This window comes from Solanum lycopersicum, chromosome 7, assembly GCF_036512215.1.
Source record: "Solanum lycopersicum chromosome 7, SLM_r2.1".
NCBI lineage: Eukaryota > Viridiplantae > Streptophyta > Magnoliopsida > Solanales > Solanaceae > Solanum > Solanum lycopersicum.
Genome location: NC_090806.1, coordinates 61,216,217 through 61,241,207, shown reverse-complemented (window position 1 = coordinate 61,241,207; position 24,991 = coordinate 61,216,217). Strand labels below are relative to the sequence as shown.

General features: G+C 34.1%; 3 protein-coding genes across 4 annotated transcripts; 2 read left to right on the top strand and 1 right to left on the bottom strand.

The window, feature by feature from the left end:
- Nucleotides 1-5,023: 5,023 nt before the first annotated feature.
- On the top strand, nt 5,024-16,607 carry LOC101255900 (histidine kinase 2). The gene is made up of 14 exons (XM_004243510.5): nt 5,024-6,318; nt 7,963-8,232; nt 8,691-9,182; nt 9,768-10,043; nt 11,415-11,584; nt 11,706-11,918; nt 12,003-12,189; nt 12,274-12,325; nt 12,447-12,676; nt 12,836-12,934; nt 13,197-13,858; nt 14,769-15,263; nt 15,413-15,889; nt 15,976-16,607. The coding sequence occupies exons 1-13, from the start codon at nt 5,926-5,928 to the stop codon at nt 15,660-15,662; spliced, it is 3,789 nt and encodes a 1,262-aa protein (XP_004243558.1). The 5' UTR covers nt 5,024-5,925; the 3' UTR covers nt 15,663-15,889; nt 15,976-16,607.
- Nucleotides 16,608-17,390: 783 nt separating this feature from the next.
- On the top strand, nt 17,391-22,056 carry LOC101262635 (F-box/kelch-repeat protein At3g23880-like). 2 transcript variants are annotated; one of them, XR_742420.4, is made up of 3 exons: nt 17,391-19,826; nt 20,279-20,960; nt 21,745-22,056. XR_742420.4 is itself a non-coding variant. In XM_004243825.5 (2 exons), exon 1 carries the CDS (start codon nt 18,357-18,359, stop codon nt 19,812-19,814), a length of 1,458 nt encoding a protein of 485 aa, XP_004243873.1. In that variant the 5' UTR covers nt 17,391-18,356; the 3' UTR covers nt 19,815-19,826; nt 21,745-22,056. The 2 variants fall into 2 exon arrangements, 1 of the variants encoding a protein (XP_004243873.1); XM_004243825.5 differs by lacking the exon at nt 20,279-20,960.
- Nucleotides 22,057-23,318: 1,262 nt separating this feature from the next.
- On the bottom strand, nt 23,319-24,760 carry TPX2 (peroxidase). The gene is made up of 4 exons (NM_001247715.2): nt 24,498-24,760; nt 24,222-24,419; nt 23,985-24,147; nt 23,319-23,881 (listed from the first exon to the last, which is right to left on the bottom strand). The coding sequence occupies exons 1-4, from the start codon at nt 24,711-24,713 to the stop codon at nt 23,463-23,465; spliced, it is 996 nt and encodes a 331-aa protein (NP_001234644.2). The 5' UTR covers nt 24,714-24,760; the 3' UTR covers nt 23,319-23,462.
- Nucleotides 24,761-24,991: the final 231 nt, after the last annotated feature.

Below are 24,991 nucleotides of genomic sequence, written 5' to 3'. Positions count from 1 at the left end.
GAATAATGGAATAAAATCTTAGTCATAAAATATGATTTTTTAAACCCTTTCTCATCAAATCAGTTCATTAAGAAAATATATACAAGAAAAATTTCTAATATTTCCGTATAAAATATATTTTTTTCTCTTACCGTTTCAACTAAATATGTCTAGAAATAATGACTACACATTTTTGAAGAGAAAATTTCAATGTGAAAATAGTGGTTTTTTAGTAGTGCATAGATAAAATAAAATAAAAAATTAAAGTCAGTAGTTATAAATTATAAAGCTATGGATATCAAGAGAGTAAAATAGGTTAGTATTATAGAAGAATAATTACTATTATATATTTTGTGTGCTAAGTTAAGTAGATTGAAAGGTATAGTAGAACCATATCTTCTTTTTTACAAAAATTAAAATAATAAAAATTAAGGTCTCAATCTTTATTGGAAGAGCAAGTATAATGGTAGGTCAAATTAAGTAGAACAAACATCTTGTAAATGAATTTGAGCCTAAAGGGAATATTAGCCCTACATGGCCCCATTGATGAGAAACATAGAGGAATACTATATATTAAAATTGATTGGCAAAGCAACCTAAAGGATAAACAAATGTATTAGCACCACTTCACCACTTTATACTAAAGTAACAATGAAGTATATCTTCCAATCAAATTGTTACAAAATGGGACCCATACTAGAAGCCTTGAGTGAGCAACTATCAACAAAAACCCTCTTCTTTAACCAATGTTGATAATTATATAATGTTTATACATGATTAAAATGCAAAATATAGTACGAGTTTCAAAATTTAGTAAATATAAAAAATATTAGGTAATTTTTATGTTTTGTATTTATTTTGGTGGACAGATTCATTTGGTGTTTGTTGTTAGTGAAATGTGAAATGTAATATGTAAAATTAGTCGTAAAATACGAAAGCTGACTCAAATATCATGATTAACAACAAAATTAATGATGTGCATTGTGGATTTGGTAATTTAATCCTTCATGTGGCACCTTCTAAATTAAGAGTTACTTGAGGGGTTGACTTTTAGTTGGTGGTCTATTTAGAGTTGGCAAGTTGAGAAAAATTAACATAACCTAACATGTTTACCTAAGAATATAATACTACTCATATTTAAAAATTGATCATGAATTTGAATATTATGAGTTAAAATATGAAATTTCCACTACTTAGCATGTGTATTTTTTTCCTCGTGAATTAATGAAAAATTCGTGTTATAAAATATGATTTTGCCTTTCATTTCTATCGAATCAACTCATTAGAAAAATACATAGTATAAAACAGATCATTTCATTGAAATATCGGGAAACTTACTAAGTTCTTTATGGGAGTCTCACCGGTTCAATATATCCATTGGAATAATGTGATTTTTTTAGTAATGCCTACTATAATTCATTTGATTTATCGGAGTCAAACTTTATTATATTATTTGTATTTATTATATAAATCCTAATCAAAGCTAATGAATTTAAATGAACGATAAATCCTTAATTCCGTCCGTCCCTAATAATTATTTTTGCTTTATTAATTAAACATTTCACTTACTTAGGTGAAGTGGACTGATATTATAAACCCGGCCAAGTAATTTTAATTATTTAAGGTTGTTGCCTAATGACATCCCATTAGTCCTTAACAATCCCTAATATAAGTTGGTAACAAATTTTTTAATTCAAGTGGAATAATTTGCATAGTACTTTTTTGACTTGCGTGGAGTTGTTAATCCATCAAATCATCATTTAAATTTAAACTTTTATGATATAAAATATATAGAAGGAAGAAACACTTTTTAATTATAAAATAATTATATAATTCGCATCTGAAAAGAGTGAAAAGACCTTGTACCTTTTACGATAACTCTGATTCAAAATGTATAATTTTTTAATTTATTCATTTTGTAATTAAACTTGCTTATAATTCTATAATATAACAACCATATTATACACGCTTTATATAATCATAATTATAAAACATTATTAGATAGAAAAAAACAAAAAACTACACCAATTGCCACCCAAATATGTCATGATATTAGGATGTTCCATCATAAATATTAATCCCATCACCTTTTGTCATTTTCCTTTTAAAAGAAAGAAAAAAAAAGATATTGATCCATATTTATACTTTTGTTTGATAACATATTAACATGATTTGACTAATACTTAATAGACTTACTTGCTTCATTATCTTTCTGTCTCACTGAAAATATAATTAAAATTAAGGAATAAACATAAAGTAGTGGCTTTCCTTTCCATATATAACAACTATTATATGTTCAATATTATTTTACGAGTAAGAATTTTTAAAAAATGATATATATGTATTTTATTTCTATCTTTATAAAAGCAAATAATATATTTTTTATAGATCAAAACCAACTAAGGTTTGATTCATGCAGGATTTGAAATTACAATCTTTTATTTATTAGCACGACGCTTCTGAAAATCTGTACGACTCAACAACCAGGGACTTTATAAAACAAAATCTTAAATATTTTAATAATTTTTTTCTTTCTAAAAGATACATTATATAATTTATTTGAAACTTGACTTTTATAAACAACTTTATAAGTGTTAATTGGTTGTAGTTATCTTTTTGTAATCAAATTTTATAATTGATATTTTGCCAATTTGTTTAAACTTTCTTTGACCATTTTCATAATGTGAAATTTTATCATTTTGAATTTTTTTTCAACAAAGGTAAATAATATGTTTTAAAAATATATTATTTTACAATAAATATTTTGAAAATAATTACTTAATTGGGTTATAAATATATGGCAATTAAAGTCTACTAGGTACAATTTCTCCTTTCACATACAATTTCATAAATAATGAATAATAGCTTAATGACTAATATGATTCAAGAATCATTCAAAGATTAAGCAGTTGAATTCTAATTTAAATTTTATAAAAAAAAATATAAATAACTTTTTGACTTTGGAGGCTTTAATTTTTTAGAGCCTAAAGCCATTGCTTATTTGTTTTAGTGACTTTCACAAATAGCGACTCTAATTTTCGAAAATATTAAGTTTATCAATATTTTGAGATTTTTATATATTTACATTAGTAATTTTCTTAATAATAATCTCCAGAATTTATAATTATTTTATTAATTACTCTACCATCGAATATTTTTTATTGGTTGTTCTAATTTCCTTGTCACTTTCAACTTGTAATTGACCAAAAGAAATATTTTAGCTTAGATAAGTTTCTTACATCATATTTCCTCTCTCTTTTTATATGCTTTATTTGTATAGGAGTTTATTATTTTTTATATAGTGTTTGGAGCTTATATTAAATTTGGATCGCACACTGTAAAGATTCATATAAAGTGATGCTTCGAACAAGTTTTTCTCTATATCTAAGCTCGAAATTATTTTTCTCCATACACGAAACTCAAATCCGAAATATTTAATTAAAGTGAATCAGTTTCACCCCAATACCATAACCATAAATCATGTTGATTAGTTGCTATCAACTTCTTTCTTCATGTTCAAATGTTTTTTTTAATGAAAAGGTATTAATAATTCACATGCATTCATCAACTAGCTTAATTTAATTTTATTTTGATAAATAATTCAATAACAATTTCTACTACAATTGACTCATTCAAGGATTTTACATATAATGCAAACTCACCTATATGTATTTATTAAGCACACAATAGTTGTTTAGAATCACAAGAAATCATATAATGATGGTCAAACTAATCATGTCTTTTTAATATTAAAAGTGATTAGTTTTATCTAACACTATTAAACATACCAATTCATTTATTATTATATTAAATAATATTATTCCCCTTATTTTTTTTTTTTTTAGTAATTTAAAACACATTAGGGTTATTATTAGGGAGAAGTGGGGTTGGAGAGATGAGGTGCATTAGCCAGCCAACTGGGATGCCCACATCATCAATTATCTTCCAAGAATAAAGTGTAGGATAAGCATCTCAAGTAGCCGGCGCATTTTAGTACCTAGCCCTTGCTTTATTATTATTTTTTCACGCCGATTAATCGCCGATCTTTTGTAGTTCGTACGCCGTATTATCAAAAGCATAGATGCTTTTTTTTTTTTTAAAAATAAATTTATTTTTAAATTTTAATTTATTTTTGTTCTTTTCTCCATGTGAAATGAACAAATACAACTGGCTAGCTCTTCCCACAACCATCCCTTTTCTTTTTTTTTTTCTTTCTTTTTCTCCTCTCCCATTCTTTATATTTATTATGCCTAGCCATATATTTATATTTTGTTCGTTTGATTTATGTGATGTTATTTGATTAGATGTTAAAATTTTAAAATATAATTATATTTATAATATTTTAAATTATTCTTAAAAAAATAAATTTTAAATATTTTTTTATCAAATAAGTGAGAGCAAACATGCGATAGCGTTATTAAATTCTGATAAGTAAGAAAAAATATGAATTTAAAAATAAACATGTAATATAAATTAGAATAAAAAAGTATTATTTTTTCTAATCGAAGGCAATATTTCGAGGGGAAAAACCCTATATAGACCTATGTGAGATGATTTTGAATTAGTAAGAATCCAATGTGCCCGACATCGAATGTTTTTTTTTTTTAAAAATATTTACAGTTACATTATATTGAAACTGAAAAGGGACAGTGAAGGAATGGAGCTATCTTAAAAAGCAAAGAAAACTATCTTTTTATTATTTTTACTATATAGACAAGAAAAGAAATATGGTAACAAAAATTTGCATATTGTGGAAGTGTAAACATTTGAGAAATGCATAATTTTCGGGGAAAGATGATGATCGAAATTTTGGAGATATATCTTAATTAAATTAAGGACATATTATTTTAAATATATATTTTTTTGTAATTTTGTGCATCTTTTTGATGTACGTGACATTTAAATATTTTCCACATGCCTCAATTGCGTGAAATTATGGAGTGTGTCACGTAAGACAAAAAATATACAAAATAATAATAAAATAATTTAAGAATAATAAAACCTCAATATAATTAATGTGTATATATGAAATTTTAATCATAATTTAAGAGGTATTTGTACATTTTATATAATTTTTATGATTAAATTTATTGCAAATGATAAAAGAATATGGTATGAGTTTGAATTATTTTTACTTTTGTATGCTTTTTTTTTCTTCTCTCCTCAACCTTCCCCACTTGGATGATGAGATAATGATGTACCCCAGCCTCAACATCATATGCTAACACCAAAAAACTCAAGAGAGAGAGGAGAGAGAGGTGTTTCAGAAAAGGAAAAGAAAGGTACTTCTTTTTATCCCACATTCTGATCATTTATTCCAGTTGGTTTTGCAGTGAAACCAACTGGGATTCACCTCATTTTTATCCATGATGAGATTTTGTGGGATAAAGTTTTGATCTTGATGCTTCTTTCTTGATTTTCTGTTTGGTTGCTGTGTTGTACTGGTGGGTGAAATAGGACCTGGATATAGAAAGTATACAGAGGGAAAAACTGGATATAGGAAAAGAAAAAAGAAAACAGCTTCTTTTTTTCTGTTCCATTCAGTGATTCCATTACAGCTAACATATGGTCTTTTTTTTTTAACCACTTGTTGTCTTGGCATGATTGTACTTTTCCAGTGTTCTTTATAACAAGTAAGCTGGGGTTTTTATTGCTTCTGAGTGAGTAAAAATCCAATCTTTAGTTGCTAGGAGCCAGAAATAGCAAAGATTAAGGGACCAGGGATAGTTTACTCAGCTGCAGTGAGTAATTGGAGCCTTTTTTTGTTCAAGAATCTGCTTTTCTGTCTGCCCCTTCTTGGGGTTTCCACTAAAGGGTTTGATTTGGATATTGTAGAGGTAGGCTTTATAGCAGAATCTTGAAATTAATCAATTTCAGCTTTCTGTTGGAATTACGAGATGTGTTTGCTTGAGAATTGCTGAAATTCAGGTCCATTATTGACTTTTAATGAGCTTTTCTGCTCTGAGTGGGTTTGCTCTTAAGTTTTCAAGGCATTTTTTGAAGATATGTAGGTGGATTCTATTAAAGATGTCCTTAAATTGCAAATTGTTGGGCATGAATGGGAGCTTCTCTTCAAGTTTTAGGTTGAAGAAGGCCAGAGAGTCTTTGCCAGGACCAAGTTGTGGGTGGAAATGGCAAAGGAAGCTTTTGTTTTTATGGCTCATTTTCTTTGGAATTGGATTTTTTTGGTTGGTCATTAGCTTAAATGGTGATGTTTATAGTTGGAAGAAGGAGGCGTCAGAACTAAATGAAGATAAATCTTATTTTCTTCTTGAACGTTTCAATGTCAGCAAGGAACAAATTCAAGATTTAGCTACCTTATTCTTTGAAAAAGATCAGGTATGTTGCAGTTACTTTGAATGTTTTGATGTCTTTTTCGTTTGATGTTTCAATAGTTGCTGCTATATTTATATTCTGTTCTGTTCAAATGGTAAAAAACGAAAATTTAGAAGATTGCAGATTCAGTGAGAGGGTAGATACAACTAATTCAATTACATTTAAAAGGATTAGCTTTATGAGGTTAAGTTGCAAACTTTCTGTGTTTGATCAAAACTGCTGAGAACCTTTCTTGAATCATGGTTGAACAAATTAAAAAACCTTTCATCTGAGTGAAACTTTATGGAATTCTAAGCAAACTCATGCTTGATTTGCAACTTGTTCTTTTTTGGGAGGAGCCGGTTCGGAAAGGAAAAAGAGTTCCTAACTTCACCCAGTATAATCGTTGATGTGCGCATCCAGCATTTCCCTTCCAACTGTTTGTTCCTTTTTCTTGCCTTTTGTTTGTTACTGTTTTGTGGTCAAGTAGATGCTCTCTATTTTTCTTCATTGAAATTTCACTTATTTTCAGTCAGAACCCTGTAGATCAGATTGGCAAGTTGAATGTTAGAACTTGTTTCGTGTATTTGATACTTGGTAAAAGATTTATCCCAATATACACCTTCCAATCATTGAAGAAAGCTGGGTTTTTTTGTAGTATCTTAAAGATTTATCCCAATATACGCCTTCCAATCATTGAAGAAAGCTGGGTTTTTTTGTAGTTTCTTCTGTAAATCAGTATGCAGCTGAAATTTGCTTCGACTACGGTGCTAATGTATAGTGATGTGGCTTTTCTGGTTATATTCCTATTTTTGCAAATGAGAAAACAGTTTGGACTTGCAATTTCTTTAATAGGTGAAAAACCAAAATTAGGTCTAGAGCCATGGGTAATCTTAGTTGCTCAATAGGTGACTACCTGAACTTTCACCTTGTCTAGGAGGTTTGATTCTCCTCTTCTTATCCCCACTTTTATATAACATTTTTTATAAATTCCTTCTGGAGCCACTTATAGTTTGCTTATTCCAACATGTAACAAAAGAATTGTCACCAGAAACTAAAATTCAAATTAAATATCTCTCTAGTATCTGTTACCCCTATACTGCATTAGTGCTATAGAGAAATACAAATATTAATTAACTTCAGAAGGTACTATCTTTGAGAACTTCCTAATAAAGTTAAGCTAGTTTGTTGAGTAAATTTAAAACTCTTATGCACTCACTTAGCTCCTGTAAACTTAACACCATGTACGAAACGAACGTTTCAGGCTTGGTTGTGGGAAAGGAAGAAGAGACGAGTGAGTAGAAAAGAGATGGAAAAATAATTAATTAAAGGGTTTTTTTCCCAATTTCTAGAGTTGAAAAGAGATGAGCATTTCAAGAACGATTCTACCTTGGATGTCAGCTTTAGAAATGTAACCTGAAGTTCTGGAATGACATGTTAAGCATGGCTTGACGTGTTGGAGTACTTGAATGTCACTTTTACTGCTCCCTTTTTTTCGTACTACCTTAAAAGCTTTGCTAAATTTTGATTTCGGAATTTATCAAAAAAAAATTGTTGTCGAAGGAAAAGAAAAATAAAGGTCATCTTTTCATACCATTCTCTCTCTTATGCTTAAAGATCAGATATCTCTGTTTATAGTAATTGACCTCAGTGATATCAACTGTGTAGATTTCATCCTTGGAATGCTCAAAAGTTCATAAGCACGAAATGCCTATGAGTACTACCATTACTTGCCTTCTCAAGGTGCTAGGTTCGGAGAGTCTGGAATATGAACAGCATGAGATGGTTGTAGACAATATTGAAGCAGAAGGCCAGTGCCCAGTTCCAGATGAGGAGACACTGAAAAATAGTGACATTTCACTAGATGAAAAGTCGTTACCATTTGTTTTGCATCGTTTATCTTCTCTAATCTCAACAGATCCTAAGTTCTTTGAAAAGGTGAGCTCTTATGAATGGTTAGAAACTGATCTTTACTATCTCTACCTTGCAACTAAGGAAATGTTCATGATTTTAGTTGGTTATGTATATGAAGTCTTTGGACAAACTAATCGTTTACTCAATTTTGGTTCTGTATATTCCTTCTTCTCTGTACATTGAACTTTTAGTCAGGAAGTTATTGTATAATTTGAAGGACGACTGGCCTTTGAGCTGATTGTAATTATTGGCTTTAGGACAAACATGTGCACTCTAACTATTACCAAAGTGCATACAGCAAAAAGTTCAAAAAATTCTTTTGTTTTTATGTATCAATTGTCCTCTTCATGTAAATAATTGCAAATTTAACATGTGCTCTGAAATAATGAGAAAATTATCCTCAAGGAGTGCTTGAAGGAAATGGTGAACCCTGTGATTATCTAGACTGCTCACACCGCTTTTCTGTGGTTCATTTTTATCAGAAAGCATCACAAATAAGAGAAGTTGGGAATTTTAACCCAGAGCATTGTGATAGTATTGCCTTCTGTTTCACAAAACTATGCTGGTGGGTCCTTCTTGGGATTGTGATCAGTTGGAAGATACTTCTGTTATGTGCAAAAGGTGGGGAACATCAACAGAACGGATTCATTCAGCAGCAACCACTCTCTCAACAACTTCATCCACTACAGCAGTTGCAGCAGCAGCAAGTTCAGATTTCCTGTCGAACTGGTGGAAAGTGGAGGAAAAAGGCTCTTGTTATCTTTGTCTTTGGTGGGGTGACTCTAGCCATCTGGTTGTATTTGTACCTGAGTGCAGACATTGCATTGAGGAGGAAAGAAACACTGACAAGCATGTGTGACGAACGAGCGCGAATGTTGCAGGACCAGTTCAACGTAAGCATGAACCATGTTCATGCATTGGCTATTCTTGTTTCCACATTTCACCATGGAAAACAACCTTCTGCAATAGACCAGGTACAATTATAGCTTCCATTAACTTTGACTCTTATTATATGTTTTTCATATTTTGGTTGTATGTTCCATAGTTAGTGCACTTCCCTTTAACTTCTGTCATTATTAATTGTCCATGTATAAATCAGATATCAGTTTTTTTCCCTTTGTTCTTTACTCCCCCCTCTTCTTATTGGTGGGAGCAGGCCATAGGCTTTGCTATGGATCTGATTCAACAACTTGTACTAATGATTGAACTGGACTACTAATACTAGGAGCTGCAACTTGCAGTTTTCATAAATGAAATTAATCAAGAGAAACTATTATTTAGACAATCTTTCTATATCATCCTCTCCACACTGCCAAAAAATGAAGAAGAAAAAACAAAAGAAAGGTTAAAGCATGATAAAGTGGGAGGAAGAAAGTACAAGTTGTCTTTGCCTGTCTTTTTGTAGTTGGATCTCCAAGTTTTTGGAATGCTCCAAATTCGACTTGAGCATCTAAATCGAATTCTTCAGAAAAAATTGTGTCTTCCACAATGGAATCTGATAAGTGAGATCTCGAGTGGACGTTGAATGTAACTATGATGTTTTTTCTTGCACTCTACAGAAAACTTTTGAAGAATATACTGAGAGAACAGCTTTCGAAAGGCCACTTACAAGTGGTGTTGCCTATGCTTTAAGAGTTCGTCACTCAGAGAGAGAAGAGTTTGAGAAGCTGCATGGGTGGACTATAAAGAAAATGGAAGCAGAGGACCAAACTTTAGGACATGATTATATCCCTGCAAACTTGGATCCTGCTCCTGATCAAGATGAATATGCGCCTGTCATATTTTCACAACAAACAGTTTCCCATATCGTCTCTATTGATATGATGTCTGGAAAGGTGTGCATTCTTGATTATAAATTATTTTTCCTCTTTTCACTAATTTGCTGGAATATCATATTCCAGTAGTAAAACTGGCTTAGATAGATTATTCTGCATCGAGGGTAAACAAGAATGGATGGCAACTGTTGAGGGCAGGTTCGAGATGGTGGAATCTTCACCTTCTACCAATCATACTCCGTCCTGCGATGTCCCTTTCTGCGAGATTTTCTTCTTTGCTTGCCCTTCCCAAACCTGTTACTGCAGGATGTTTTGTGCACCGGGCTGCCCTTTTTTGCCATTTTAATGTTTTTCATTAATTTTCTTAATGCTTATTCCATTGTTTCCCACTATTTTATTATGTTTTCATCATACCTTTTTGTTACTTTTCCACTGTATAATCATTGTTTTACCTTTAGTGGTGTTCATCTATCATATGGAGGAGAGTAAATGTTGTCTATAAAATAAAACGAGCTAACTTCGACTATTATGTATGAAATAAAAGTGACATTTAGGGAAGCAAATAGTGATACCAAAATAAAAAACTATGAACTTCAAAAACTTTGATCCCCTTGCACTCCAGCCCACTGACAATGTCTTTTCCACCTAGTCCAGACTAGGAGAAGGGAAAATTTCTAATAGTGATGGTTTGGAACAAACTTGTATATTTTTGGTCAAGAGTGTAAGGGGTCGTTTGGTAGAGTGTATAAGAATAATGCAAAATATAGTGTATTACTAATGCTTGCATTAGTATGGTTATATTAGTTATGCTTGCATTAGTTATGATGATCTTTTTTTATGCAATGTTTGGTTTGGTGTACTAAAAATATTATGCATTACATAATTTTTTTTAAAAAAGAAAATTATATTTGTTTACAAAAATACCCTCCACAAATATAGTGGAAAGGATGTAAAAAAAAGTTTTTGAGGGCAATTCTGTCTTTAATAATGTCAATGGATGCATTAGAGCCCATTGCATTACTAATGCATAGAAATAGATGGTATTAGTAATACACTCTTCAATACACAATAGAGTGAATTACTAATACAAGCATTAGTTATGCATAGGTTAGTAAAGTGTATTAAGGGACTAATAATACATCAAGCTAATGCGAGCATTATTTTCTCCAATACACTCTACCAAACTATTCCCAAGTGTTTATATAACTATGATGGCCTGTATGAGATTTTACCTAAATTTGTGTTTCCATTGGAACATAGTGCCTTTGTTTTCTTATGAAGTTTCATGTGTATTAATATTCCCGTGTCTTCTCGTTTAACTGTGTGTAAAAACCTATATTCTCAATCTGCAAGATGTAGGGAATTTCCTTATGTGCTTGAGTTTACCTTGCTATTTCTTGAGACCGGTATTATTATTTTTGTTGTTTATAGGAAGATCGTGAGAACATTTTGCGAGCGAGGGCTTCTGGCAAGGGGGTTTTGACGTCACCGTTTAAGCTATTGAAATCCAATCACCTGGGTGTTGTTCTTACATTTGCGGTCTATAATACTCATCTCCTTCCTTATGCTACCCCGGTGGACCGCATCAATGCTACTGTTGGGTAAGTTCCCTCCTATAAACCTGGGATTTTTCTATTATAGCTCTAGATGTTGTCCTTGTGGTGATCAAGTCTTTTATCCCTAATTTCTTATTGAGTTCATTTTTGCATTAATGTTGAAAAGGTACATTGGTGCTTCTTACGATGTTCCATCATTAGTTGAAAAGCTTCTGCAGCAGCTTGCGAGCAAACAAACTATTGTGGTAAATGTTTATGATACAACTAACAAGTTTGCTCCAATTAAAATGTATGGCATGGATGAGAACGACACAGGATTACTTCACGTTAGCAACCTTGATTTTGGGGATCCTGCAAGGAGCCACGAGATGCATTGCAGGTCAAATGATAGTAGTGTCCATGATGTAAAATTTAATGCGATGAATATATTTCCAGTTAATAATTATCTTTACTTTTATCACAGGTTCAAGCAGAAACCTTCTCCACCCTGGACTGCAATAACTCTATCTGTCGGAGTCCTTGTTATCACTCTGCTTATTGGTCATATCTTCCATGCTGCCATCAACAGAATTGCTGAAGTTGAGGGTCAGTATCAGGAAATGATGGAGCTCAAACATCGTGCTGAGGCTGCAGATATAGCAAAATCACAGGTTTCAATCTTCTAAAATAGATCCACTTCTTTTATTCATCTTCGGAAGACACTTTTTTTTCTACTTACTTCTTTCATTTTACAGTTTCTTGCAACGGTTTCTCATGAAATCAGGACTCCAATGAATGGTGTTTTAGGTAATTAACATGCTTTAATTTTACAACTTTGCACTTAATTAACAGAAAGGGAGGCTGGAAAAGGGTGATCCTTATTACTTTTATGCTCAGATATTGATAATAATTTCTTCAATAAGTACAGGCATGCTTCAGATGCTCATGGACACGAACCTTGACCTAACGCAACTGGATTATGCACAAACTGCTCTTAGTAGTGGGAATGAACTGATATCATTGATTAATGAGGTGCTGGATCAGGCTAAGATTGAATCAGGAAGGCTTGAGCTGGAGGCTGTTCCTTTTGATCTCCGTGCTGAACTTGATAATGTTTCATCGCTCTTCTCGGGAAAATCTCATAAAAAAGGGATTGAGGTACATTATCATGCCCTTTTTCTCACGAGTTAGTATATCATAACTACATACATTTTCCTCTCTTAGTTTAGTGGTCTCTCTCTCTCTCTCTCTTTTATTACTGTCATTCCTCTAGCTAGCTCATGATGCCTTGTATTTTGTGTTATTCCATGGAAGCAGTTGGCTGTTTATGTTTCTGACCTAGTCCCAGAAGTTGTTATCGGAGATTCAGGACGGTTCAAGCAGATAATTACGAATCTAGTTGGAAACTCAGTTAAGGTTGGTTAAGCCTTCTCTGATAATGATTCTACAAGAAAGAGTAGGGTCTATTTGCTTATCCACCAATTTTCAGTACCTAATATTGAATGTTTTAAATGATTAGAAATCATACTTGCTCGATAAAGGAAACAGAAGATGACTTTATTCATTATTCATTATGTACTACTTAAAATGCCTTACAAGTTTTAAGGAAGATCATCTGTTACCTATCCCCCAATTCATTACTTTCACTTCACTAAAATCTTGTTTGGTCATAATGCAGTTCACAAATGACAAAGGGCACATATTTGTCACAGTACATTTAGCTGATGAAGTGAGGAACCCTCATGATGTGACGGATGAAGTCTTGAAACAAAGCTTAACCTTTGTTCAAGAAAGGTCAAATGCATCTTGGAATACCTTCAGTGGGTTTCCTGTAGTTGACAGATGGCAAAGTTGGCAAAAGTTTGATAGGCTGAGCAGCACAGAGGAAGAAGTGGGAAAGATCAAGTTGTTAGTGACCATAGAAGACACTGGTGTGGGAATTCCTCTTGAAGCACAGGCCCGCATTTTCACACCTTTTATGCAGGCTGACAGTTCAACATCTCGAACATATGGCGGAACAGGGATAGGATTGAGCATTAGCAAACGTTTGGTAGACCTCATGGGGGGAGAAATAGGCTTTTTCAGTGAACCTGGCAGAGGGAGTACATTTTCATTCACTGCAGCCTTCACAAGAGGAGAAGAAGGTTCTTTAGAGCGTAAATGGAAACAGTATGATCCAGCTTTTCCAGAATTTCGTGGGTTAAGAGCATTGGTGGTTGATGATAAAAGCATTAGGGCAGTGGTCACAAGATACCATTTGCAGAGACTGGGTATATGTGTCAACATAACTTCCACAATGCGTTCAGCATGCTCATATCTCTCTAATTACTCCAATACTAGGTAATGTCATGGTAATGTTTCCTTTTTAGAGCGCAAAGTTGATGGTGGTCTGAAGTATCAGATGCATTTGTAGATAGAAAGTAGAACTTCTACTAAACAAGTCTTTCTAAATTCCATCAATGCATGTCAATTAATATGCTGTGAGAAACTTTCTACCTTTTGAAGAACACTGATAAATAGTCTTTACTGTAGAACAACACTGTCACTTCCTTCAACCCATCTTGAGTTCTTTACCTCTGATGACATATTAGGGAAAGTTAGACATCAAGGAATTGGCATTATCTGGGAGATTGGGCAAAGGATAGGAGTAACTGTGAGATGGATAGAGAGAGAGAGAGAGAGAGAGAGAGCTTATTGTAAAGACAGTTTATGGGAGGAACTAAGGACCTTCAGATCATGTGTAAGCAGCATTTTGTTCAATTTGTCCCATGATAAGCATGTTCACTAACGCTACTTGATTTTGAATTACAAGTGTTCGCTTTGCAGCAAGTGAAGTATTTAGAATCAGGTCAAATAATCTGCAAGATGTCCATCTTGAAACTTGTTGAATTATGTGAATACCCTAGACCAAAAGCTTAAGTTATCAGTGAGTCAATACATTTATTTAGCTATTTTAAATCTGCAACACAACCCCTCATATGCGAGCTTGGGCCTAGCATATAGAAGGATTTTGTTGATGGGTGAAGGTTAGACTCAAACCTAGGACTTTGCATACTTTGAGCCATTTGGATTGTATGAACTGCCTGCATCTAAAAGTTAAAATCATTAGTAGGGATCATTTTCTAATATTTGCTTTTGGTCTGTTAACAAAACTGACTGAATAAGTGGGGTGGATCTTCAAAGTGCTGCAGTTTTTTTAATGATGTTTGCATTGTTGATTCATTTAGTCGAAATTTTGCTTATTTTGCAGTTCGTTGGAACATTTAGCCGTGGTTTTTGTTGACCAAGATAGTTGGGATAAAGAAACTTCTCTTGCACTAAGTAATATGTTGAAAGAGGTCAGACCAAATGGCTCAACTACTACTTTGGGGAAGCCTCCAAAAATCTGTCTCTTATGTATGAACTTTATGGAGAGAGCTGAGCTTAAAATAGCTGGAATTGTGGATCACGTGTTAACAAAGCCTGTGCGGTTGAGTGCGTTGATAACATGTGTTCAAGAAGCCATTGGCTGCCAAAATAAGAAGCAAGTGACTCAACCTACAACTCTTGGAAGTTTGCTGACAGGAAAGCATATATTGGTGGTAGATGACAATAATGTAAACAGGAGAGTGGCAGAAGGTGCTCTAAAGAAGTATGGGGCGATAGTGACCTGTGTAGACAGTGGAAAGGCTGCTTTGACACATCTTAATCCACCACACAAGTTTGATGCTTGTTTTATGGACCTCCAAATGCCTGAAATGGATGGGTCAGTAACTTAAATCCATATCTAATTTTTCCTTTTGCTAACACCACCTTCCCACATTTAAAAAAGAGGGACAGGAATTATGTGCGGGTCTGTGGATATTTGATCACTTAGATGAGCACATCTCTGATGGTTTCTATCTACATATGCAGGTTTGAAGCGACACGACAAATACGTAATCTAGAAAACAAATATAATGAAAAGGTCAATTCTGGTGAGTTATTTTCCGGCATGTCTGCCAGAGTGGCTCATTGGCACACACCAATATTAGCAATGACAGCAGATGTAATTCAAGCAACAAATGAAGAGTGCGTGAAGTGCGGTATGGATGATTATGTATCAAAACCGTTTGAAAAAGGGCAGCTTTATTCAACAGTGGCACGCTTCTTTGGGTCAGGTTGATTAGGACATCAAATTAACTGTTTAGCAGCGTCTTTTGAGGTCCAGTCTGATGGTTTAGTTAACTTGTTTCCGGGATAAAGGGACTAAGCTATATGGATATCTAACGGATTCCTCCATTGGTAGTGGAGGACGGAGCTTTGGCCAGTCAGATGTGTGACAGCTGATTCCCACTCTAGCTGCTGGATGATTTAGCAGCTCATCCTAAACACCTCCACCTTCCTTTTGTGGTAATCTACCTGCCTCTTTATCAGATAGACGGACTGACTTTCCTTTATCGTCAAATCCACATGAACTGATATTGATTCATTTGCAGGAATGCTGGCTAACAACCACTAGATACAAAAAGTTAATCATGGATATCCCGGGTTGCAACCCAATCACTGACAAAGACTATTCCATCATGTGTCAACTCTCACGAGGATGCAATAAGAGAAAAAGAACTTATTCTGCATATGCATATTACACCTTTTCTCTGTGAAGTTCCTGACAATTGAAGCCATTGCTAGCTTCCTTGAAGAAGGATTGTGCCAAAACACTCGTGTTTCTTCATAGGTCCCGAGATGTATCCTGTGTTTTCTGGAGCTCTAATAGAAAAAGAAATATGTAAATAGCATAGAAGTTTGACAACGGAAGCAGGTTCAGGTATGCGAACAGTTTTTTTGTTTAATTTCACCTGAGTAGTGGTTGAGTTTAGGAAGTAAATTCTGGCTGTTATGAGATCCAGATTACATTAGGCCAGACCTACACTGATATTTTTTCTTCTTTTGCAAGTGTTTCTGTAGTGAGTCAAAAAGTATATTTAAAAGCTGTAGATTGTGTAATATTCTGTAAATGAAGATGCTGAAAATAGGTTGAGTTTGGTGTTGTAAGTGAAATAGTTTGAACTGTTGAATACTAAAATGTAACAGATCTTTTGGAGTGAATATCAATTCTTGCATTGTTTTAGACACACTCTACAGATTTTCTTTTGTTCATCTGTACTGTATATGATCATGCAATAGTTGAAATACCATAAACAACATACTAGGATAGATTGTTAAAAAATATAATAACTATAATAAGACAACTAGTGCCATCACAAACACGTTACGATAACACTATCTACTACCCTTCTACCCTAATACGTATCCTCCTAACTCTTGGATCTTGTCCTCGGTAACTTCAAACTAGATCGTATTCTGTCTTATCGCCTTTCTCCAATACTTTTTTAGTTTATCCTTGCCTCTCCTTGTATCTACTATGACCAATCTTTTGCGCCTTCTCATTAGTGCGTCTATGCATCTCTTCTTCAACTTGTTCATCACGGAGGCTACATCCATCTTTTCCCGAATATCCTCATTTTCAAACTTTATTGTTCCTATAGTATGACCACACATCCACCTCAACATCTTCATTTCATACATCTTTTAGATATAATCATGAAAATTCTTGATTGATCAGCATTCCATCTGATGCAACAATATTAGTCTAATCACCCATCTATAAAACTTATTTTTGAATTTTAAATGATATTTTTTAATTACGTAACTCCTTAGACAGGCCTCAACAAGTATATTATATTATGCATAAGTCATCAAATGATGCATGAAAGAGTAATTTGGATACCAAACACATAAATAATGCAGTATAATATGTTTCTTTTTAACCAATCCATTACTTCGGATTAACAAGGAGTGATGAGTATCAAGCAATCAATTAAGCCTCCCATTACGGTAAAGCTAATCTTTTTTAAATATTTTTTATTCCAATAATTAACAAATTTTAATTTTAATCCTCATAATATAAGTACATAAATTTTATAATTAATTAGATTAAATAAATTTTAATTCTTATGTTTGCAATATTCATAAATTTTACATAATCATTCATCGTCTTAACACTCGCAACCTTAAATTTGTCTTAGTACTTCTATCTTTGATGATAATATAATTTTGTAAGTAATAAAATACGTTATGTTTTCCGATATAGAGCAGTCAAAAACGTATTTTCTTTTAATTAGTATTTTTTTCTCATTTTTATTTGTCACATTTTATTTATCGAAAGTCAAATTGTATAAACTCTTACAAGCAAGCATTTTGAGATATGATATTTCTTAATCACATTAGTATGAGATGGATGATAACTTACAACATTTTTTTGTATAATTTTTAAAAATCAAAATATAATTTTTTAAATATTAAATTAATCTAACTCAATTTTAATTCGAAGATCAATCAAATTAACTATAGCGAAAAAAGAAAAAATATCACACCAACCGATCTTCCTCAAAAAAGTTTTTTCAAAATTGTGATACTTGGGAAAGCTTAGTCATAAAGGACCAAAAATGAAAGTATATTAATCAATAAGAATTGCGGTTGAATAATAAATACTCTTCGTTCTTAACTAGATATCTTATATTTGACTCCTTCGAATATGAAATAACTTTTTGTTAGGAAGAGCTTCGCTCAATATAAGATTTTTTGACGTAACTTTGGATTTTGTTAAACTTAAATACAAATAACTTTCAATATAAATTTAAATATAATGACATTTCAACGAAAATAACTAAAAATAAAATAAGATAAATTATCCATCTTTTTCTTTTGCATGCACTTGCGTGTAAATTCCACTTCCTCCTTTAAAGAGGGAAATTCACTCATTCAAGCGACCCCTAAAAAAAACTCCATTTTCTGGGAATTTTGAAGCTGAAGAACAATGTCCGATTATCTTCCAAAAGATGTTCTTGTTGAAATTCTATCAAAATTACCATTGAAAACCCTTGTTCAATGCACCACCGTATGCAAATCATGGTATTCCATAATCATAAACCCTAATTTCATTTCTCTCCATCACAACACCCACATCAGCACCGCCGGACGCCGTCCTTTACTCTTTGTCCGGCATTATAACATGTTTGATAGGGTTGAACGTTACGCGTTACACTTCGACGATGAAGAGTTAGGAGAATCATCAGATGCCGATTCGTTTGAGGAATATCTTGAGCTAAAATGTCCTGAAAGAAGTCGTAGTGAGTATATGAGAATTGTTGGTTGTTGTAATGGTCTTATTTGCTTGTCTGATGATTATGATAAGTTTACGGATACTGTGGTTTTATGGAACCCTATAATTCGTAAACATGTGGGTTTGCCGAATCCTAGTTTGGGGTATAATGGACGTGGCTCTTGTATTTATGGGTTTGGGTTTGATGGTGTGAAGCATGATTATAAAGTTGTTAGGGTTGTTTATAATAGTACTGCTACTGAGGATTATAAATTGCAGATTCCACCGACGATTGAGTTTCTTGATAAATTGAGGGCTGTTAAATTCTTGGTTCCACCTGGGGTTGAGGTTTACTCTTTGAGTAGTGGGGTTTGGAGGACTATTTCTGATGCGTGCCCTTCTTATATTTTGCATCAAAATCATTCTGTTTCGACTTTTCTTAATGGGGCTGTTCATTGGATTGCATCTCATTCAAGCGATGATGATGATAATGGGAATAGCAACAATGATTGTAGTTGTAGCAGTAGCAGCAGCAGCAGTAATAGTAAAGATTGTAGTTTTATTGTAGCATTTGATGTGGGGAATGAAAAGTTCAGTGAAATAAGCTTGCCTGATAGTGTTGCTGAGAGAAATGTAATGAAATTGGATGTGATGATTACGGGCACGTCGCTTGCCCTTATTGAGTATGAAAAGTTTTGGCAGAGTGATTATTGCTGGATATGGGTGATGAAAGAGTATGGAGTGGTGAAGTCTTGGAGTAGACTGCATAATATTGATTTGAGAGGAGGATTCAGGAATGTTGTGGGATTTAGGACTCACGGTGAGTTGTTGATTTCTGCCAGAATGGTCGGAATGGTTTCATACAACCCCAAGAGGAGAAACATAAGCTATCTTGGAATCCATGGCACCAATCGCTCATTCCATGGTGAGCCTTTTTTCGAAAGCCTGGCTTTAGTTGGGAAAGAAGATAGATTTGCGCAGCAGGCAGATTCGAATACTGATGTTGTTCAAGAAATTGGATCTGTACTGAATAATGGTCAACATGGAACTGCACTGGATAATGGTGGAGATAGAACTGTACTGGATAATGGTGGAGATGGAACTGTACTGAGTAATGGTGGAGATGGAACTGTACTGGGTAATGGTGAAGATGGAACTGAGGAACATACATGATAGTTAGTCTAGGTAAACAATGTTCATATGATATCAAATAGTAAAACGACCTTATTGAAACATTTTCTAGATCAGTTAATGATTTTTAAAGGTGTCATTTATGCCATTTCATACAATGTCGAGTTCCTATACGAGGAAGTTTAAATGAAAATACTCATGTTTTCACAAAATGTTTAATCTAACAGCTGTAAGAAAGTCGGATTAGACAGTTTGTCGGATTTGTCATTGTTTTTAAGGATAGTCTCTCTAACAATGTAGACTATAATGGTCAGCGGTCATTTCTTCTTTAAGATGTGGTTATTGGAAATTATATATCTGCCACTTGTCTGCCAAAACATGGCATATTTGCTACTTTGGCTGTTACAAATGATTATATGATATTATCTGTTGTGTGCATATTTATTATTTAGTAGTGTGAAATGATCTTTCAAGACTGAAAAGGACTTACATTTTTGGTTCGACAGATCCACTTTGTATAGGGAAAAGGTCTCATAAAGGACACCTCAGTGTTTAAATCTAAGGAGGCTTGTTAGTGATCCTAAAATTCTCTGGAGTTTGAGGTAGGAGTTTCAGAAGAAGAATAAAAGGGGAGGTTGGTGCACATTTTATCACTGAATCATGGGTAAAATTACCAGTTGTTTTATCAAAGTCTTTTCTGCTTTTCTTTTCTACTTTTTTCCTTTTGGGTGGTGATTCAAGATGCATCATAATGCCCTGCCACACTTCCCCTCCGCCAGGTTAGTGATAGTAAAGGTTTTTTTCCATTTATGAAAACTGGAATCTTTTTTCCCGGGATACCCAGGTTCCTCCTGCTGCAACTTCATCCATCTTCCTTTTCTGTCCACCTCTCTAAGCATCCTGTCGTGTATCCTGACCCTTCTTCCTGAGTGAGCCCCTGCAGCGTACTGTTTTGTCTGATTTCTCATTGGGCTAAGGGTAAATTGAGCTGAAGAGATTGGTGCAAAGTGTGGGGGGAGATGTCAAGGGAAGCAGTGTTGCTACTTGCTTTTATTAACAAGTTGTTCAGAAATTGGACTCGTCCACTGCAAAGGACAAATATCTCAGTTGACACTTTCTATAAGACTCTGGAATCTGGACCCATATGGCGCAAAGAAATTCAAGACAAGTAGGCCTACTGCCTAATCAGTATGTTGACAAGCCCACTATATCCTTCTTCATTTTGGTCTTTGTTTATGTGTTATTATGTTGTCATGTCTATGCTTATTTTCCTTGGTAATGGTCTAATCCTGTTTCTTGACATTTACAAAATCTCTCGCTCTCTCTTGTCGGTTGATAAGGTCTGTAATCCTCAAGGGAGAAGATGTTGAGAGGGGTGGGGTATGTATACTTGCCAAATAAAAAGAAACAGTGATTGGGATATGATTGGTTGGATGCTGTTGGGATGGTTGATTGATTACTGGTGCGGACAGTAAGGGCGGGATAGGGAAACAAGGATTTCACTCTGGAGTTTCTTACTTTTGAGTTTTGCCCAATAAATATGGTGGTTGAGCTACTGAAGCTCCTTCAACATTTCTTTTTTCCATTGTTATTTGTTACAAAATTTGCATCTGATTAACAGATGTTTAGCAGGAATTTAACTTGTTGCTCTTTGCTGATAATGACTGCCTTTTAAGATGTTCTTGTTAATTTGGTTTGAATTAGATTTCATTGACTATTTATAATGTACTTCAGCTTCTGTTACAAATTGTCTGAAGCTTTCATGTGATATGAAGTGCATGATGCTAATCTGTTGGTGTCTGATGAGAATGAGCCAACTATTTGCAAGACACATTGCCATAAATATTTCATGCAGTGAATAAAGGAAACTTTGTTCTTTAGATATATATCTTTTGCTTGGGGTTGATGAATAGTCATAACAGTGTTGTTTCTCCTTGTAGATATTTTGTCTGATTTAGGCAACTTTTTTCAGGAATACTAGATTCACTCTAGTCGAAGGAAGATTTTATCGGAGTGGTTTTACTGGTTCACACCTTGGAATGTCAAGCATCCTTCTCATGTGATTCTGGCTTCTGATGTCGCCACCTGATCCCCAGTGTTCCTATTTTCTTTGTATGGCTAGTAACTTATTTGCATACTTCACTCTGTGTATATATATCCCACTGAGTGTGTTGTTGTTGCTCTGTATATATCTAGGAAATGAATCCTTTTTTTTTTGTAACGATGAGTCCTGACAGAGTTTGTTGTTACATTACTTGTTCAATGACTTATAAATGTGGGTGTATCTGATGCGTTGTTAACAATGAAATAGAATTAGGTCAAGAGTATTACTTACCATATTTACCACTTATTTATATTAATGAAATAGAATTAGGTCAAGAGTATCTCTCCAACAAGATGGTTACTTGACAGGTCCAACCGAAGATAAACTTCCAAGTGATGGCGGTATGTGACCGACCTTTCAATCCATTATGAGATCTCCCAAAATACTTGGAATATGCCCTTCAAATTTGTTGTTTGAAAGATCGATAGTGGTGTACAGGAAAAGGATTTTAACAACTTCAAGCTCCAATCCCTTGGTTACAACAGCTACAGTGTCTTGGTAAGTTCCATATATTGGTGTTTCTATTGATGGATCAATTGTCCTCGTGGCTTTTAAATGTTGAAACAAACTCGTTGGTAAGAGATATCCAACATTCTAAGCTCAAGAAACATGTTTTTACTTCCTAATTGGTCCATGCAACTTATTCGATCTCAAGCTTAATACTCTCAACTTAGGAAGAGTTCCCAACCACGTCATTAGCTCCTAAATCAAGAACTAGCAACTCTTTGCAGTTGTCCAAAGTTTGGGGAATTTTTCCCTTTAGTTTATTGCCATGCAAGTTGAAGCTTCTAAGTGTTCCAGTTCTAAAAGTCATTGGAAGAGTACCAGAAATACTGTTGTGCTGCATATCAATTGCCTACTGTTATCAGACACTGAATAACTTGTACGGAAGCTTAGCTTAAGTTTCTTAATAAAAGGCGATCCTCGTCTAAATTTTCTCCAAGGTCAAGCAAATAAAAAAATGCAGTCCATATCATGAATGATTCTCATACCTTCAATTGTTTAGTGAGGAATTTTCGGGTGCAAGTTGTTATTTATGTACTCACTGTTCAGCTTATCATGGAACAAAAATAGCATAGTCGACATTGTTTGTTACAGTCACCTTACCTGTTTGTGATTATTGATGGTTTTATGCAAGTCTTTTCCCCTGCAGCAGCACTTTTCATCTCTGAGTTCCTTACGTATTTTAGTACAAAAATATCTTTAGTTCTGAGTCTTGAAATCTGAGTGAGACGGTTCACTTGCTAGATTGTTGAAGAGCATAAGACTTTGTGGTAGGCCTGATTGTATTTCATGTTGGAAGCCTTAACTGGATTTTTCCTTCCCTTTTCAACATCCATGGCTAAATTTCAAGTAGCAGGGCTCATAATTTAAAAACGCAATCATCAATTCAAGTGTCTATTATGGTAATTCAATCAATAGGAGTACGGGGAGATTTAATATTTCAAGAGAAACCACCAATATACAAGAATAAGTACAAAAAGAAATGATGGATGTTATCGCGAATCATTCACACAAAGGTTACATACAAAATACAAACACACGAATATTGGAAGTTGGGAACAAAGGGAAAAGAAAGCTAGCTCTTAACTATTCACAGCTGCACAGTGCTTCCTAATCTCACCAGCAGAGCCGGTCTTCACTTCAATCTTTCCCATTTTCTCCATTGCTAAACCAAATTCGGCATAGAATTGTTTCACTGATCCTTGTACTAGCTGGTTGATGAATGACTTTGTTGTCGCACTTGTTGTCAAGGCTGCATCAGATTGGAACAGCCCTTTTCTTCTGAGCACAAGCTGGAAGTAGCTAAGATCAAATTTACTGGAACTTTCAGGATCCATTTCGACAATTGTGGTGTTGTCATTGATGGATTTGCATTTCTTCATCTTAAGATTAGCTGCATATTCGCTGTCTAGAGATGGATCTTTTTTGCCCCAAACTCCAGTAAAATTGTATAAACGTGATGAAAATGACGGGCAATGAGAGACTCCAATGGTATGTGCACCTAATAGAAAATTGTACATAGTAACAATGATTTTTGTGAGAGTGTGGAAAGTTTTCATATAGGATAAGCAGAAATGAGCGCGGATGTACTAATTTAAGCTTACCAGACAATAGTACCAAGTCTTTTAGGTCAAGACCCTTGCTGGCAAAAGACGTCTGGAGACTGGAAAAGTTACTTGTCGGAGGAGGGATGTTTGCCAAGGCTTCCGAGGCGTTTGATATTCTCCCATCTCTTCTACCAGTTGGAACCTTCCAGTAAGGGCCTCCCTGCATAAAAAAGGCTAATAAAGATTAACAACATATTCTATTTATCAACAGTTGGTTCAGAGTTTTGTCCTTACCGTGACCACAACAGAGTCTCTAGCAACCAAGGCAACAATATCCGCACAAGAGACAACTCCAGGGCACTCAGCTTCTACTGCTTTCTTCACACCATCAATGAATGAGAAGCCTCTCAGCGTTTGATTAGGAACTGCTACTTTTTCAGTCTGGTTTTTAGTGCTCGAAGTGAAGTTCAGGAGTACAGAACCATCACAACCCTGTAAAATTCCAATCAACAAATCAGGAAACTACTTTAAGAAATGGTAGTCCTCATGTGAAATGAGGTATAAACTTACCCTGACAAAGCAATCGTGGAAATGCATTCTGAGCAATGCAGCTGCAAGAGATGGAGCGTTTGGGATTTGCTTATACACATAATCTTGAATTATCTTTTCTGCTTGCGGACAGCTCTTTGCATAGAAGTTAAGCTGCAACTGACCATAGCTAGAACCCGCTATTCCTACTAGAATACACAACACTAGAAAGTTACTCAAATCACCAAATTTAGCCATTTATACTTCTTTGGCAACTTTTGAAAGAGCTGCTTTTCTTTGTTCGAGTTGCTACACATATCAACTCCAAACAGAATATATAGGCACATTGCTTTAGCTAACTTGCATTAGTTTAAGGAAAAAAAAAAGATTTGTTAGAGTCTATCTCTTTCATTCAATGAAGTTAATATGTCATGATCATATTAGACACTTTAAACAAATAAACACTAATATGATAATGTCATTATTGTTACCTGCTCCTGGAGATTATAGCTACTTTTATAATGGTGCCCTTCAAA

What these genes read in the sequence shown, in the direction of transcription:
- TPX2 (NM_001247715.2), bottom strand. Translation starts at nt 24,713, where the DNA reads ATGGCTAAATTTGGTGATTTGAGTAACTTTCTAGTGTTGTGTATTCTA. An exon ending in TCCACGATTGCTTTGTCAGG is followed by an intron (nt 24,420 to 24,497) that starts GTAAGTTTATAC and finishes GGAATTTTACAG; the next exon opens with GGTTGTGATGGTTCTGTACT. An exon ending in AGACTTGGTACTATTGTCTG is followed by an intron (nt 23,882 to 23,984) that starts GTAAGCTTAAAT and finishes ATTTTCTATTAG; the next exon opens with GTGCACATACCATTGGAGTC.
- LOC101255900 (XM_004243510.5), top strand. Translation starts at nt 5,926, where the DNA reads ATGAGCTTTTCTGCTCTGAGTGGGTTTGCTCTTAAGTTTTCAAGGCAT. An exon ending in TTGATATGATGTCTGGAAAG is followed by an intron (nt 10,044 to 11,414) that starts GTGTGCATTCTT and finishes TGTTGTTTATAG; the next exon opens with GAAGATCGTGAGAACATTTT. An exon ending in CGCATCAATGCTACTGTTGG is followed by an intron (nt 11,585 to 11,705) that starts GTAAGTTCCCTC and finishes AATGTTGAAAAG; the next exon opens with GTACATTGGTGCTTCTTACG.
- LOC101262635 (XM_004243825.5), top strand. Translation starts at nt 18,357, where the DNA reads ATGTCCGATTATCTTCCAAAAGATGTTCTTGTTGAAATTCTATCAAAA.